This window comes from Molothrus ater, chromosome 25 (genome assembly GCF_012460135.2).
Source record: "Molothrus ater isolate BHLD 08-10-18 breed brown headed cowbird chromosome 25, BPBGC_Mater_1.1, whole genome shotgun sequence".
In the NCBI taxonomy this organism is placed as follows: Eukaryota; Metazoa; Chordata; class Aves; order Passeriformes; family Icteridae; genus Molothrus; species Molothrus ater.
Window position 1 is genome coordinate 4043839 of NC_050502.2, and position 17476 is coordinate 4061314.

At 49.6% G+C, this 17476-nt stretch overlaps 1 protein-coding gene across 11 annotated transcripts in view; it reads right to left on the reverse strand.

Moving 5' to 3' along the window:
* Positions 1-17476, reverse strand: part of NFASC (neurofascin) — an 83258-nt gene that overhangs the window by 26803 nt on the left and 38979 nt on the right. For 7 of the 11 annotated variants that reach the window (XR_004981627.1, XM_054517306.1, XM_054517305.1 and 4 more), the window contains 9 exons: positions 17151-17252; positions 16212-16409; positions 15129-15199; positions 13931-14153; positions 11655-11770; positions 10365-10569; positions 8371-8493; positions 7420-7593; positions 4483-4497 (listed from right to left, as the gene is read on the reverse strand). Coding sequence is in view for 10 of the 11 variants with exons in the window: in XM_054517306.1 (XP_054373281.1) it covers positions 4483-4497; positions 7420-7593; positions 8371-8493; positions 10365-10569; positions 11655-11770; positions 13931-14153; positions 15129-15199; positions 16212-16409; positions 17151-17252 (1227 nt within the window). In the remaining variant the exon portion in view is untranslated. The remainder of the gene's footprint in view (positions 1-4482; positions 4498-7419; positions 7594-8370; positions 8494-10364; positions 10570-11654; positions 11771-13930; positions 14154-15128; positions 15200-16211; positions 16410-17150; positions 17253-17476) is intronic. The other 4 variants (XM_054517308.1, XM_036398231.2, XM_036398229.2 and 1 more) reach the window with 2 other exon arrangements.

The window sequence follows — 17476 nt, forward strand, 5'->3', positions numbered from 1 at the left end:
GATCAGAGGGATCAAGGGGGATTTCAGGGATCCTGGGGATCCTGAAAATCCCCAAAGGAAAGGGATCTCAGGGATCAGAGGGATTTCAGGGATGCTGGGGATCTGATATCCCCAAAGAAAAGGGATTTCAGGGATCAGAGGGATCAAGGGGGATTTCAGGGATCCAATATCCTCCAAAGAAAAGGGATCTCAGGGATCAGAAGGATTTCAGGGATCAGAGGGATCAAGGGGGATTTCAGGGATCCCGGGGATCCTGAAAATCCCCAAAGGAAATGGATCTCAGGGATCCCTTTCTGGGATTCCCCTCTTGCTGCCACCAGGAGTGACAAAGATCCCAAAGGGATACAGGGAGACCCAGGCTGGCATTCCCAGACCTTTGGAGAGCCTGGAAATCCCATCCATCCTCCTGAAAACGGCCGCGGTGCTCCAGGCACGGCATTCCCGAGCTTTATGGAGGAGCTGGAATTGTTCTCCTGCATTCCCAGGGCTTGGACTGAAAGTTTGGGGCCAGGACAGAGCACTTGGAATCTGTGGGATTGAGGGGAAAATCCCCCTTTTCCAAAAGAGAGCAGCCAATTCCCCATCCCAGACTGGGCAGCACTTGGAAACTGCTCCAAGGGGGAAGAAATCACCCGGGAAATTCGGATTAAAAACCACCAGCAGCAATTCCCAGCTCTTTATCCCATTTTAGCCGAGCCCATCTTCCTGGAAACCCAAACCAGCACTCAGCTCTTTAATTGCCTCCCTTTCAAGGCTTTTTCTGTCTCCAAGATCCATTATTCCCTCTCAGGGAAGGATGGGGGGGAAGATGATGGATTGGAGATGCAGCAATTAATAATTTCACTAATGAGAGATGCTGAGCTCTTCGCTGCCTCCCCAGCCGGGAGTGAGCAGTAAAAAAAAAAAAAAAAAAAAAAAAAGAATTAAAAAAAAGAGTCCAAACCTTCCACAAAAACCTGTTTGAAGCTCAGATTAGAGGGAAAAATCCCAGAGAGGGAGAAACCTAAAAGAAAACCAGGATTTTTTTTTTAAGGGAAGCTCTAAGGAAAAGACACAAATCCCGCTCAGAGGAGGATAATTCACGAAAAGTGGCTCCTTTTCTTTTCAAAATGCACGAAACAATCCCAATCTGTGCTGCCTTTTAATTATTTAAAGATGCTTTTAATGTGTTGTGGGGCTGTGGCAAAAGCTTTCCCTGGGGTGTGTCTACAAAATAATGAGGCTTGGAGAAATTGGGATGAATTTTTCATGATTTTTTGATGACTGGGCCGAGGACATTGGTGGAGATTTATTTTTAATTCTCCTGGTTTTTACCAAGAGAAAGAAATTGAGCGTCCATGGCTGTGAAGTGCTGAAAATCTGATGTGGAAAGAGAAGAAACTGGAGAAGAGAAGGGGGTGATGGAGCAGAAAGAGAGGGCTCAGCAATTCCTTCTGTTTCTAAAATGAAAAATGGGATTTTTCTCCTCAAATTCCCATTTATGGACAGAGAAAAGTCGGGATTTTCCCTTTGAGTCTAAACCCAATTTCTTTATGCTCCCTGATGAAGTTTTCCCATAAGGACGGAAAATCGAAAATCCAGTTTCGGAATTTTTTTTTTCTCGCTCAGAGCATAAATAAAAACTCTTTTTTAATCTCCTCTTTTTCCCCAATCTCCTCTCCTGTCATCCAAAGCCTGGCTGAGGAAAGGTGAAGCCTTTCCTGAGGGAAAATCCCTGCACTTCACTTTGATTCCATCACCTCCGTCCTCCTGACGCTGTGTCAGGTTTTCCCTGGAAAATGAACTTTTCATTCTCTGTCAGCACCAGGAGAATTCTCCTGCAATTCGGGACAAATTCCATAAAAATCCACCTGACCTGGGTCAGCCAGTGGAGATGGGGAGGTCAGGGAGCATTTCTGAGGATTTTTTGGGAAGAGAAATATCCTCTGGGAGCCCGAGGAGAAACAGATCCAGCTCCAGAGCGGGGCTGGGGTGGGAGAGGGAATTTTCCATGCCCTGAGTCCCTGGAATGGGGAGGAAGATGAGGCAGCAATTCCTGACCTCCAGCTCCACTTCCCGACTCTCCAAAGTGTCATTTCTCCCTTTGGAAAAGGGGAAAATGGAGGGACGGGCTCTGGATAACCGGGGGATTATCCCTGAAATCACAAATAATTCCAGTGAGGCAAGAAGTGAACGGAGTGATTCGGTGCTGGGAGGACGAAGAGATCAGGCCAGGATTCCAGAGCTCAGCAGGAGCCTCTGGAAGCAGAAAAGGACTTGAGGTGATCCTGATCCACAAAAAAAAATCGTGGATTCTGGTGGCTGAGCCAAACCCTGGATGGAGAAGGAGCTGGAGGAGAGGGTGGTTCCAATCCTGAGGTTTTTTTATGTGGATTTTCAGGGATTTTATGTTCATTTCCAGGATTTTTTAATGTTAGTTTTCAGGAATTTTAATGTTAATTTTCAGGATTTTTATGTGCATTTCCAGGATTTTTAAGTGCATTTTCAAGTCCCCACCACCTAAACCTGACCAATCTGTTATTCCTCTTTTTTTTGAGGGAAAGAGTAAAAGACAGGAAGGAGAAAAATTGGCATCTGTTCAGGAACGGGGGGGAAAAAAGCAAAATAGTATCGGGAAGAGACATCGCTGCAGCAAAATCCAAGGAAAAGGAACATCCATGAGGCAGGAAAGTGAATCCTGCACTTGGATCCCTCGGGAAAACCTTCCCTGGGAAGCTGTTCCTGCTTGGAATGTGCAGAGGCAAAGCAGGACCTGCTGAGAGCCTGGGAGCTGCTGCTGCTGCTCCCAAAAAAGCTTTTTTTGGGATGGGTTTGGGGCCGGGCTGCACCCCCTGCTCGGAAATTCCCGCTTTCCTGAGCTGGGAAAAGGCTGATTGGAATGTGGGAAACGCGTGTTGGGTGTGGGGAAATCAGAATTCTCCAAGTTTGGGAGAGTTGGAATTGTGTTGGGGCGATGCAGGGCGGAGCTGGGATGTCCGGGATCGGCTTTTCCATGGAAGCAGGAGGAGGAGGAGGAGGAGGAGGAGGAGGAGGAGGAGGAGGAGGAGCTGTCCCTGGTGCTGGAAAAGTTCTTTCCCTGCTCCCACGTTTTGGGAATAGCGAGGAGGGCAAAGCCAGCAGAAGGCTCCATGCAGAACATGCACAGCTCAAATTCCCGCCCAACCCTTCCAATGGACACCGGGAATGGGAGGAACCTCCTGGATCAAAGCCCTGGGAGAGCTACAGGGAATCTCCAAAAAAAACCCAAAAATCCCAAATCTCCAGCTGTGGTCCCACAGGTGTTGGAAGCCGGAAATGTTCTGGGGTTTGTGGGGTGGGGATGGTGAGGGTTAAAAAAGGGAGAGGGGTTTGTGCAGAGTTGGGGTTAAAATCCTCTGTGAGAGGGGAGAAAAGCTCTTTAATAGGGAAAAAATACTTTAATAGGGAAAACCCCTCTTTAATAGGGAAAATCCCCCTTCTGTAATAAGGAAAAATGCCTCTTTAGCAGGGAGAAAACCCTTCTTTAATGGGGGAAAACCTCTTTTTCATAGGAGAAAAAAACCCCCTCAAAAATATGGGGAAAGTCTTCAAAAGGGGAAAACCCCTCTTTGATAGTGCGAAAATTCCTCTTCTTAAATGGGGAAAAAAATGTCTTTAATAGAGGGAAACAAAGTCTTTAATAGTGAATAAAACCTTTTTCATGTGGAAAAAATCCCCTCTAAAACAGGGAAAAACCCCCTCTAAAACAGGGGGGAAACCCCTCATTAAGAGGGAAAAAAACCCTGTCTAATAGGTAGAAAAATTGTTTAATAGGGAAAAAACCCTCTTTAATATTGAAAAAATCCTTTAATAGGCAAAAATGCCATTCTTTAATATGGGAAAACACCCCCTCAAAAATGGGGGGTAAAACCCTCATTATTAAGGGGAAAAAACTGTCTATATTAGGAGTAAAAAAATCCCTGCTAAAATAGGGGAAAAAAACCCATTAAAATATGAAAAACTCCCTCTTTAACAAAGAAAAATATCCTAAATATTGAAAAAAACATGTTAATAGGAAAAAAGCCCTGTTTAACAGGAGAAAAAAACCCTCTTTAATAGGGAAAAAAGCCCCATTTTATTAGGGAAAAAAACCCCTCTTTAATAGGGGAAAAACCCCCACTTTAAAACAGAAAAAAACTCCACTTAAATAGGAATAAAACCCCACTTTAATAGGGAAAAATCTCATTTTAATGGGGATTTGACTCTCCTCTGGGCTTGCCCAGCCCTCGGCCACTGTGGTTTGGTTTTCACGAGATTTCTGAGCGACTTTTAAGCCTGGCTTAGAGACCTTTTAATCTTCGCCTGCCCCGCTGTGGAGCCGCCCTGGTCCCCTTTGTGCCTGGAAGGATTGAAATGCCCAATTGGCGTGGCCATTGGAAGGGTTTTAATGAACTTCTCGGCTTAATTGGCAGCTTAATTGGCAAGCTCCGTTGCCCCCATGCCGGTTACCTCCGGGTACGGTACCTGGGCTTGGCGTGGCTTCGGAGGCAGCGCCAGGGATAGAGAGAGAGAGAGAGAGAGGGGGAAAAACGGGAAAACGGAGAGAAAGAGGGAAGAGAAAAACACAGGAATTTATCAAACAACCCCAACGCGCCGCCAGGACACTCGGAGTCATCGGAGAGCGGAGAGAGAGCGGGGAAAAACGGGATTAAATCCAGCGTGGGACAGCCTCTGGAATCCAGGAATTTGGGATAAATGAGGAATCAGGGATAAACCACAGCAGGGAATCTGGGATAAACCATGCCAGGAAATCCGGGATAAACAAGGAATCGGGGATAAACCACACCAGGGAATCAGGGATAAATCACACCAGGGAATCAGGCATAAACCAGGAATTGGGGATGAACCATGTCAGGGAATCAGGGATAAACCACACTGGGGAATGTGGGGTAAACCATGCTAGGGAATCTGGGATAAATCAGGAATCAGGGATAAACCATGCTAGGAAATCGGGGATAAACCACACCAGGGAATCTGGGATAAACCAGGAATCAGGGATAAACCAGGAATCAGGGAATCTGGGATAAACCAGGAATCAGGAAATCTGGCATAAACTGGGAATCAGGGATAAACCACACCAAGGAATCTGGGATAAACTGGGAATCAGGGATAAACCAGGAATCTGGGATAAACTGGGAATCTGGGATAAACTGGGAATCAGGGATAAACCACACCAGGGAATCTGGGATAAACCATGCAAGGATACAGGTTAAACACCCAAGAGAGGGCAGAGGTGGCACTGAGGTGACAACAGTGGCATCGAGGTCACAATGGTCTCGTTAAGTCGAGTACTTAAGCGGGCGTTTAGGTCTAATCCTAACAAAAACTGGTTTTGACACTGAATTTCAAATTTCGCCTCGGTTTTTCCTTGCTCATCCCACCTGATTTAAACTCTGCATCTGGACGAGTCTGGTGAGCAGGAAACCTCCTCGGAGCACGCAAATGGGTCTGATTTCCTTAATCTGCTTATTTTCCTTAAATTCCAGCCTCGTCTCTCCCTCAGCTTGGCAGGAAGTCCCATCAAAGTCAGCAAAACTCACTTATTTCGTGCTGTACCTTGTGTTTGGAGGGCAAATTTCTGCAATACGGGAGCAAATTACTCAAATTTTATAATTTTTTGTGTTTTGACAGCTAAACTTTGTCTTTTTGCCACATCCTCACCCCAAACCCCACAGAGGGGGTTCCTTGTCTTGTCCAGCAGGTTTGGGCTCCACCTGATATTTCCAATACATAAAATTGATCCAAATCAATTAAAATTTATACACCATGACTGTCATGTCACTATTACCAGTGCCCAAAATTCGGGTGTGAACCAGCTAAAAATATTCAATTTTCAGCTTCAATCCAACCCCTGAGCTCTCACAATTCCTTTCGAAGCAATTCCAGGCCCCTCTCGTGTTTTCCTTGGCTGTTTTCTCCCCCCCCACATCCAATAAATTTTGCCGGATCCCACCCCAGGGGTGTCGGGAATGGTTTTATTCCCACAGGATCCGGGTAGGAATCACTTTCCCCACTCAGAGCCATTAGCTGGGATGGGGGATGGAGGGAAGGAGAGAAAACCCCATTAAGTCCCAGCTCTAACCAAATCCCAGCTCTGTCAGCCAAGCCTAAAGAGGGGAGAGAGCCGCCCTTGGCTCCCTCAGGGCTCCAGAACTTCCACTTAAATTTGATGGATGTTCCACAAGGGGAATTTTATCTGATTATGGGGCCAAGATTGGGGCTCTGGAGGCTTTTAGGGTCGGGTGACACCCATGGGGTGACAGGGAGGTGGCACCAGCAGTTCTATCTCATTATGGGGCCGAGACTGGGGCTCTGGAGGCTTTTAGGGTCGGGTGACGCCTGTGGGGTGACAGGGAGGTGGCACCAGGAATTTTATCTGATTATGGGGCTGAGATTGGGGCTGTGGAGGCTTTTAGGGTCGGGTGACACCAATGGGGTGACAGGGAGGTGGTGCAGAGGTCCCAGCACTCAAAAATCCCCCAAAGCTGCCCCTGGTGAGCTCACACAGAAACACAGAGGAGCAAATCAGAGCTTCACCCTCAGCACAAGGCGAGCAGGATCCCAAAATCACGGATTGGTTCGGGTTGGAAAGGACCTTAAATCTCATCCAGTCCCACCCAGGGACACTTCCACATCCCAGGTGGCTCCAAGCTGACTTTGGACACTTCCAGGGGTGCAGGAGCATCCACAACCTCTCTGTGTCAGTGCTTCCAAACACTCTGAATGAGGAATTCCTTCCCGAGTCCCAGCTTGCCCTGCCCTCTTTTGGTAAAAAATCATAAATTCTACAAATAGCCCCCTGCTCCAGGGCACACGAGGAATGTCCCTCCCTTGGGGACAGCCAGGAGGTTCCTTGGACAGTCCCCAGGTCACCTCAGCTGGGATTTTAATGCAGCATTTGGCCACTTCCACCTCTGGAAGAAAACCTCAGCAGCCATCGCTGTCCTGCACTCCTGGTTTTTGGGGTTCCCTGATTCAATTTTTGGGCTGTTCCATGGCCCGTTGTGATGCCAATTTTGGGTTCACCACGGCCTGTCACAATGCCATTTTTTGGCTATTCCATGGCCTGTCCTGATAACATTTTTGGCATTTGTCACATCCTGCCACAATGCCTTTTGGCTGTTTCATGGCCTGCCCCGAAGATATTTTTGCAATTTCTCACGGCCTGTCTTTATGCCATTTTGGGGTTGTCACATCCTGCCACGATGCCATTTTTGGGCTATTCCACGGCTTGCCACAATAACATTTTTGGAGTTTGCCATATCCTGCCATGGTGCCATTTTCTGGCCGTTCCATGGCCTGTCACGGTATCATTTCTGGGTTTGCCACGTCCTGCCACGATGCCATTTTTTGGGTTTGACACATCCCTATCCCCTTGGCCGAGCCGGGTGCCGCCCCTACCTTCATCCAGCAGCGCTGGTGAATCCTCCATCAGGATCTCTCCCTCTCCCACCTGGGTGCGGGCGCGGAGCCTGAAGCGGTAGCGGGAGATGGGGTCTGACCTCTGCAGGGTGAACCTCGTCTGGTTGGGGGACAGGTTCTCCACCACCGTCCTGCCCATCCGGGACCCGTTAACTGCAGAGGGAAGGCAGGGCAGGCTGGGCTCAGCCTGGGCCAGGAATTTTGGGGTGTCCAGTTCATCCCTCAGCCCCCAGAGGGTCTGTGAGGTCACCGTGGGGTCTCAGAGCTGTTGCTGCTCTTGAACGTGGCCAGGTTGGGGCACTTGGTGACACCCTGGCTTGGGGACTTGCTGGGGGGGACCTTCAAGTTCTCTCTGCTGCCCCAGGCTTTGGGGTATCACTTCTTAAATCTTGTGTTTGGATGAGCACCAAAACGACTCTGGCTGCACCTAAAATCCTCCTAAACCCAAGATCCAGCTGATTTTCCCTCAAAAACTGAGAGTGGGGAGCTGCTGAGCACCCACCCTCTCCTTGATTAAGTGCGGATGTCTCCAGCTTGTCCCCCCACCATGAAGAGATTCTGTGGGGCTCAGAGCTGTTAAACACTCCCAGTTTGGGGCACTTGGGGACATTCAGATGGGCAGTGAAGGCTCAGGTTCATTCAGGCTCTGGGTATCACCTCATCCAACTTGTGCTGGCTGAGCACAAAAATGCTTCAGGCTGCACCTAAAATCTTCCTAAATCTGAGATAAAACCAATTTCCTTTCAAAAACTGAGCCTGGGGAACTGCTGAGCACCCACCATCCCCCCTACAGATGGGCCAGGACCCCTCCCAACACCAGTGTGTCCCACCATGGAAGTCTCCAGTTCCTCATGGACCTCCCTGCCCTGGCAAAAAGCAGGAAGGGAAGGATTTCCTGATTTATCCGTGGGAAGATGACGTGGCACGTACAGGGCGTGTACTGGAGGGTGTATCCCGTGATGATCCCGTTGGGATGCTCGGGGTGATCCCACTCCAGGTTGATGATTTCCAGGTTGGGCTGTCGGATCCGCAGGTACCTGGGGGCGCTGGGCACTTGGAGGGGAGCGGGGAGGAGAGGGGAGAGAGGAGAAAACACACACGGGGTAACGAATCTGGCGCTGCCGCACCCGCCACGGGCCTGACCACGCCCTGGCCACTCCAAAATCCCTACACAGACACACCCCGAATGGATCACACAAGGATTTATCTCAAAAACCAGGAGCCAGGTGGGGTTTTTGGCCAAAAAACCCCGTGGGGTCCTCCAGCGAGGCCACAGAGCTGGAATGCAGCTCCAACCCCGCTCTTCCTGTTGGACCCAAACTTCCTGTTCTTCCTTACACCCCCTCCCATCCGAAGGTATTCATCCCAAAAATTTCTCCCTTAGCAGTACAAAAATTATCCCAAAAACTTCTCTGAACTCCAGCCCTACTTCTCCTCTTGGACCCAAATTTCCTGACCTTCCTTATACCCCCCCACCCATCCCAACCATTTCTCACAGAAACACACAAAAAGTATCCCAAAAACTTTTCTAACTCCAGCTCCACTTGGCCCCAAGTTTCCTGACCTTCCTTACACCCCCCACTCATCCCAACATTTCCATCCCACAGATTTCTCTCTTAGAAGAACAGTAAGTACCCCAAAAATTTTTTTCTTAACTTCAGCCCCATTTCTGCCTGCTGGAAACAAATTTCCCAACCTTGTTTACACCCCCCTCCCATCCCAAGGTTTTCATCCCGAAGATTCCTCTCTTAGAACCCCCAAAAGTGGCTTCTCTTATCCCTAAAAAACGCTGGGAAATGGAATTCCAGAGATCTTCACCAGGGAGCTGCTTCCCACTGCTCCTCACCCTAAGGAAAGTTTGGGATTATCTCTGCTTTAACTGCTGAAGGAAGGAAAGAATTATCCAGCCTGGAGTTAAATTATTCTCCTGATTTCCTCCTAATTGCGGTGCCTTAATTGGGGGAAGAGAGATGGGAGAGTTCAGGGATCTATTTTCAGCTGTTCAGGATATCCTTCAGCCTCCTCAATGTCAGTTTGAGCTGATAAAAGGGCTTGGTGGTGTAGGAAAATATAAAATATAAAATCTGCATTTTCCCCTTGATAACAGTAAAATCCGTAATTATTAATTAACGCCACCCTCATGTCCTTACCATCACCCCAAATGTCCAAAACCACCCCAAATTCCCCAGAAATAGGGTCACAATGCCCCTGCCTTCAAAACCTCCAGGAACTGAACCCTTTCTTCTGAAGCAACCTCAATTATCCACAGAAAACCCTTTAAAAAATTGGGATTTTCCCAAGGAATTGTGAAGGAAGAGCCAGCGCTGAAAGAAAGGAAAAGGGAGAGACCCCGAAATATTTTGAGACAAGAGTTGCAAATCTTTTCTTGCGTCTTTGTGACCTTCAGTGCCTGAATTCTCTCCTGTGCTGTAGGAAAAGTCACTTCCAGACGTTGGAATTGCGGCTCCAACTCGGAATTATCGGCGTGTCTAAAAATAGCTCCCGTGCCAGCGACAAAATTAAACCCTTGAGTTCATCCTTGACACAAGAACGAGGTGCTCTTGCCTTAAAAGCCTGGCAGTGATTCCTGAAGGTTCTGGGAAGGTTTTCCTGCCTTTCCCAGGATGGATCCAACCACTGCCACGTCCCCAAGCCGCGGCTCGGGGACAGCTCAGGCAGCAAATCGAGGGCGCTGAGCTGCGCCTAGGAAAGGGTTTTACAAATATTTCTCTTGTTCAGCCCAAAATCTTCTTGGCTGAGGTGCCCAGACCCCTTAACTGAGGGATTTTTGGGAATGCTGAAGGGATCAGGAGCCAACTCCAGCTGTGGCTTCAACGACGCCACCGACGGCGACAGCGCCCGGGTGACGCTCGGCTCAAATCCCTCCTCAGAGGGATCCCGAAGAATTCCCTGTGGGAACATACCTCCTTCAGGGGTGGGGAATTCCTTCATTTCGCTGCGGGGCCCGTCCCCTCGGCCGTTGGTGACCACCATCTCCAACTTGTAGTTGCTGTAAGGGAACAGCCGGGACACGATGCCCCGGTTGCGGTCTCCAGGAAAACTCACAAACTGCCGTTTTTTGGAGACCCACAGGTTCTTCAGCAAGCTGCTGTCTCTCCAGAAATAGGCCTTCAAGAAATAGGCAGGCCAGGTGAAGCTTTTTTTTCCCCTTTCATAAAGGGTTTTGGGGGGGTTTTTAGATGTTAAAAAGCAGAGTTTTTTCTTTAAGGGTGGGAGTTTTTAGAGGAATTAGTGAAGCTCCATGAGGAGAATCCCGGTGTTACCCGAGGAAGGGGCTGAGCAGGGGGTTAAGAGCTCCCCAAAACATGGAGCAAAACCACTGAGCTCAGACCAAAGCTGCTTCTAATTCCCAAGGATTAAAATCCTAGGGGTTCTCCCTTTCCGCTCGTGGTGGACAAGGAAAGGTGGGACACACCCCGCCACAAATAAAAGCCTGAATTTCGGAAATCTCCCATTCCAGCTCCTGACTGTAAATCCTATTTTATGCAGAAACAAGAATCCGTTCGGAAAATCTCTCAGAATCAGGAAAAGTGGAGCCAGCAGATGATCGGGCAGGGAATGCCGGGATTCTTTGCCAGATGTGAAGTTTTGGGAATGTTTTAACACCCAAGGAAGGGCCCTGCTCAGGGTTTGGCTTGGTTTGAATGGCTCCATCCTCTGTGCATCAGCAGCAAAAATAAATATTAAATATAAGTCTGGATAGACTGATAAATATTAAATATAAGCCTGGAAAGGCCTCGAAAAACAGAGATCCACACTGGCTTTAGCTCTCAGTTAGTCCTGACTGCAGGTTTAGGCTTTACAGGGGTTGTTGATCAGTAAAAAAACACTGTCAGTATTTTGGGGATGACACAAAACCTGACCTGGCTGGGGTCACTCGCTCAGAGCCCCTTTGCTCCGTGGCCAGGACCATCCCAATCCCTCCCTCTTTTCTTGGAGCATCCCAAATCCTGCAGCCAAGCCCAGAGGAAGCAACAGGAGACATCCCCGACCCCATCCTGCCACCCCCAAGAGCAAATCCTTGCTGCTGCCCCAAACCCAAAGGCTCCTGGTGACCAAAGGAAGTTTTCTGTCATCCCCACATCCAGCAGCTCCATGTCCTGGGAGCCAGCTGGGAATTTTGGGAGGTTTAGCTGTGTTAATGGTCAGTGCTGGGCGGGGATTTGGGACTGGGGAGTTTGGGGTTTGCTCACTCGGTACTCCTTGAGCTGTCCCTGGATGGTGTCCAGGTGCACCCGTGTCCAGGTCAGAGCTATGGCAGTGCTGTTTAACACTCTGATCCTGACATCCGTGGGCGCAGCCTTGGGATCTGGGTGGGCAGGGACAAAGCAGAGCGGCCATTAGGAACCTGGAATGACCCTGGAGCTCGGACAGATGGACAGATGGACAGCTGGACACCCCCCTGCTGGGCTCTGCACATCACAAATCCCGTGAGCAGCAGCTCCACCCTCTTCCGTGGGAAGAAAGTAAATCCGATTTCACACCTCCAGCCCTCAGGAGAACATTCCTGACCCAGCTAAAAGGGGAAATTCCTGCTGCAGGGAAGGGTCTGGCTCAGATCCCTCTCCAGGTGAGCGATCCCAGCACATCCAACCCTCTCCTTCCTCACCTGTCCCAAAGTTGGACCCCAAGGATCCAAAAAACCTCATTCCTGTATTTTTATTCATAATTTGGTCAGTTTGCTGTTGATCCACTTGGGATTTTACTTCCTTTTTACAGCTTCTGCTGTGTGGACAGATCTGGAGTGAAGCAGCTTGGATTTGACTATTTTTGGGAAAGTTTTTGTGGATTTTTGACCCATCCCAACCTGAAACAGAGGCAGGAGAAGCTTTGATCTCGCTGTTTTGCCTTCGTACAACACACACACACTTGGAGGCTCATCCAGATCCTCCCAAACCTCCAAATTATTGCAGGAATTTTCAGAAGAAATTTAAAAAACCCTGGGAGGGCATAGAAAATGGATGCAACAGCAAGTTCAGAGGTAACAACCTCTGAACTGGGGCCAGTTTGCTCCCAGTGCTTTCTCTTCCCCGATTCCCACTTTTTCACCCCATTTTCCTTGCCCTGTCTCCTCTGGGAGATGCCCAGCTGGAGGAGGTGTTGTCTGTGCCATCCCAACCCCAAAATTCCAGCTTTACTTCAATTTCTGTGCTCTGTTTGTGCCCCTTGGCTTCAAACCCAGGGTCATGGATGGTCACCTGGTTTATCCCAGAATTCCAGCTTTACTTCCAGTTTTTGTGCCTTGTTTGTGCCCCTTGCCTTCAAACCTGGAATCTCCTGCCTCATCCACCTTCCTTCCTGAAAAATCCTGAAGTCCCACAGCCAGGGACTCCCTGACACCACAAAGTCACATCAATTCCTTTAAAAATCCAGCAGCTGGGAACAAACTCCATTGTCCCAGTGGGGTTGGGATAATGGAAGTTGAGAGCCCTGGAAGTTACAAGCACAGGAGGTGACCCCAGCAGCCCAGACGAGGATGGAAAGGGAATTAAAGCAGCTGGGAGTTGTCCTGTGTGGTCATGGAAGGGGTTTAAGGAAAGATAAGCTGAACTTAAACAGGAAACCAAGCTGGGCTTAGCAGAGTTTTATCTAACAAATCCAGGCCAGGATGGATTCAGGAATTTTAGGGCTGTTGCAGAACCTTTAATTTGAGGTGATCTCAGCGCTCTGCAGGTGTTAGGGTGGAAAAATTCCTGCCACCTGTTGGGCCAGAGGTGACCTGGAGGGGAATCTTGGTGGTTTCCACACTTCAGGAATGGTTTGGGTTGGAAGGGACCTTACAATCACCCAGGCCCATGGGCAGGAACACCTCCCATGGCCCAAGGTGGCCACAGACAGGGACACCTCCCATAGCCCAGGTGGCCATGGACAGGGAGACCTCCATAGCCCAGGTGGCCACAGGACAGGGAGATCTTCCATAGCCCAGGTGGCCACAGACAGGGACATCTCCCATAGCCCTGGTGGCCACTGACAGGGACATCTCCCATAGCCCTGGTGGCCATGGACAGGGAGATCTCCCATAGCCCAGGTGGCCAAGGACAAGGACACCTCCCATAGCCCAGGTGGCCACAGACAGGGGCACCTTTTATAGCCCAGGTGGCCACTGACAGGGACATCTCCCATAGCCCAGGTGGCCATGGACAAGGACATCTCCCATAGCCCAGGTGGCCAAGGACAGGGGCACCTTTTATAGCCCAGGTGGCCAAGGACAGGGACATTTTTTACAGCCCAAGTGGCCACAGACAGGGGCACCTTTTATAGCCCAGGTGGCCAAGGACAGGGACATTTTTTACAGCCCAAGTGGCCACAGACAGGGGCACCTTCCACAGTCCAGGTCCTCCAAACCTTGTCCAAACTAAAAGCGGATTTTTGTCCCAAATCCCTCAGCGCCTCACCCACACCCCGGGCACGCTTTGCCCTTGGATGGGCCCATCCCCACAATCCCACCCGAGGCTGGGGGAATACTCACAATCCTCCCCGGAGTACCCGATGTAGGTGTCGGGCTCGGGGGCTCTGCCGAAGTCGTTCTCGGCCTGCACCTTGATCTCGTAGGGGACGAAGATGGGCGTGTTCCACACCACGTGCCGCGCGCCCCGCACGGTCTCGTTGTACCAGCTCCCGCGCGGGTCCCGCCGCCGCCACCGCACGATGTACCTCAGGTTGGGCCCGTAAGCCTGCGTTGCGTTCAGAGGCTTTCAGTGGAGGGAAACAGAGAAGGAAAAATTAGAAGGAGGGAAAAAAAATAGGAAAAAAAAAAAAAAAATTGGATTTTTCCGCCAAGGAAATCCCAAAGTTCTGCTCAGCAGGGTTTTGATCTCAAGGAGAGGGACAACAAGTTCTTTCCCTCCAGAGCCATGGCAGGACCGTGGCTCTGGAGGGCAAGAACTTGTTGTGCCTCTCCTTGGAGGGAAATCTTACTCACAAAATCCAAGATTTTATTTCTGGAACAGTTTGGGTTGAAAGGGATTTGAATTCCAAGCCCCTCCCATGGGCAGGGACACATCCACTAGGCCAGCTTCCTTACGGATATATTATATAAAATAAATCAAATATGTGCATAATACCGAATTATACAATACATATTCCATATCTACTATCCCCATATTCCAGCCTCTGCTCCGGCTGCCATTCCAGCCCTCCCCACAGCTCATCCCTGATTTGTGGCTGACACCTGCTGGTGCAGGGAGCAAAGCAGGAGCAGCCCCGTAAATCCTCTGAGCTGCTCAAGGACTCGACCTCGGGGCATCCTTGGGAAGCCCAGTCTGAAATCCAGCATCTTTGGGTGCCACATCTTTCAATTATTTCTTTTCAGATTTTTAAATTATTTTTTTTAATCATACCACTAAAAACGGCCTTTCTTGTACCTCCTGTGTTTTATTTCATTGAATCCTGGAGTGGTTTGGGTTGGGAGGGACCTGAAATCCCATTGCATTCCACCCCCATAAGCAGGGACACTTTCCATGATCCCAGGATGCTCCAACCTGGCCTGGGACACATCCAGGATTGGCACAGCCATGGATTTTCTGGGAATTCCATCCCAGCCCCTCCCCACCCTCCCAGTGAAGGAGTTATTCCCAATATCCCACCTATCCCTGCCCTCTGGTGCTCTGAACCCATTCCCCCTCATCCCACAACTCCATCCCAAAAGGCATCCAAGAAGAACTCACGGTCCACGTTATCTCCATGTTGTTTTTTTGGGTCCCTGCCCCTTGAACTCCTGTTGGATTTATTTCAGGACCTGAAATTCACATTGAAAACCAAAACAATGAATTTTTCAATGTCAGAAAAAAACATCCACTGAGGGGTTAAAACCCTGCAAGCCGAAAGTCCTTCCAAGGCAGAAGTTAATGGCCTGATTTTATCCAGAAGTTCCCATTCAGGTTAATGGGACACGAGACTCTCAGTCCTCTGGAAAACCAGGCCATTTATTTAGGAGGCTCTTTTTTGTCCCCTAAATGTCCTAAATCTTTGAAAGGGAACCATTGTGGAGGGAGCAGAGTTTGTCACTTTGAGCCTGAATCACGGCGGGCACTGTTGGGAGCCAACACTAGATGCCAGCAGATCCTCCAAAAATCGCCCTGGAATGGGTAAAGGGAGAAATGCAGCAGAACTGCTGAGATTCCTGTGAGTTCCTCGTGTGGAATTTTCCCAAATATTCTCTGACAAAGTGCTGGGCAGACAAAGTCTTGATTGTGGATTGGAGCTTGTTTTGTTCTTTTCTTGCGGAATTTAGGTGGGAAGCAGTCTTAAAATCACCCAATTCCACCTTTCCCTATCCCAGGCTGCTCCAAGCCCCATCAAACCTGGCCTTGGACACTTCCAGGGATCATGGAGCAGTCACATTTTTCTGGACAATCTGTGCCAGGCTCTCGCCACCCCCACAGCATCAACCAGCTTTAACAGCGGCCAATAATTAACAATATTTGCACTCGAGTCTGACTTTCCTACAGATTTCCAAGCTTCCTTAGCCTGAAAGGACTGGAAGGATCCCTTTAGAAATCTTCTTTTAAGCAAAACAAGGAAAACCAGGTTTTTCTATAACAAACGACCGACGTTTTGCATAAACCTCTGCGTTTTGCTGCCCCTGAAGGGCGGCACCACCACCACCCCCCCGGGCTCGGAGAATTCCACACGGAAAATTCCCCGCGCCGCCCTTGCCAGCCTATTCCCGGGATGAAGGGAGGAGCCTCCGTGGAAAGGGGAGGATTCCAAGGGCAAAAAAACACAAAAAAAACCCAGGCAAAACTCACGTGCCCCGTTGGTCTGGTAGCGCTCGGAGGGCGCGCTGGGCACGCTGCTGCCCACGTCGTTGACGGCGATCACCCGGAATTGGTAATTCACGTACGGGGACAGGCTCAGCACGGCCGAGTTGACGCTCCCGGGGTACCTGGAGTGGTCGTGCCACACTCCGGGCTGGAAGCGATCCTCCTCAAACTGCACAATGTAGTCTGGGGAGAGCAGGGAGAGGGAGGGTGGGTGAAGCCTCGGAGCCGCTGCTGGTCGCAGTGACCCTGAGATGTGTTACAAAGTCTCTTTTTCCCGGCCCGGCGGTGGAAGGAGTCAGAACTCTTCAGTTCTTGTTCTCAAGGTTGTTTGTTGTTTCTTTTCTATAAAATTCTTTCTGCGGCCTGCTGAGGTCTGTTCAGCAGGTCAGACAGAGGCACTCTGCCTGCCTCAGAGGTGGTGTTATTTTTTTACTAAAAACTACCTGCTTTTAGTATAAAGTTATGGTAAATAATGTGTTATTTACCATAACTTCCCAATACCTATCACCTATGTTAGGCACTGAGTTTCTACTCTAAACTAATCTAAAAATACCAACATCACCCAGAGGATGGAGACTAGGAAGAAGAAGGAAAAAGGACAAGGCACGCCCAAATTCCTTCATCTTGGGACCCCGAGCCCCCATCCTATAAACCTCAAAAATCTATTTTTCACCCTGTGATAAATTCACTGTCATTCTACTTAAATATTCGTGGCTTGTAAGCCTTCATATAAGGTTGGGAATTTTTTCCATGAGCCAAGATCAAAGGCACAGGGGTCCTGGGCTCTGTGCCGAGGTCTCTGAGCCCCCCGGGCAGGGGCTCGAGGCCTCCGGGGCAGCCAGAGGAATTTCCTGGGTTCTGACATGAAGGGTTTGGATGGGAAGGGATTTTCTGTCTCAGGGATTTTGGGGACAGGGGACAGACCTGTGATGGGGCTGTTGTTGTCATCCCCAGGGATCCACGTCAGCCGCACGCTCCTCTCGGCCAGATCCGTCAGCTCCAAGTCCCGGGGCTGGTCAGGTCGTGCTGTTGGAATGGGATAAATGGGAGGCTGGAATTGTCCCAGGAGCAAGTCGCAGTTCCCATCACCTCTCCCAGCCCCGTGGGCAGGACGTGCTCCAGGGCACAATCCACGTCCTGCAGCTCTTTAGGGAACTGGAGCGATTTCTAAAATATAAATGTGGTGGTTTCTGACAGTGTCTTGGCTGGAAATCTTGCCTTTCCCAGGAAAAAATCCTGCCTTTCCCAGG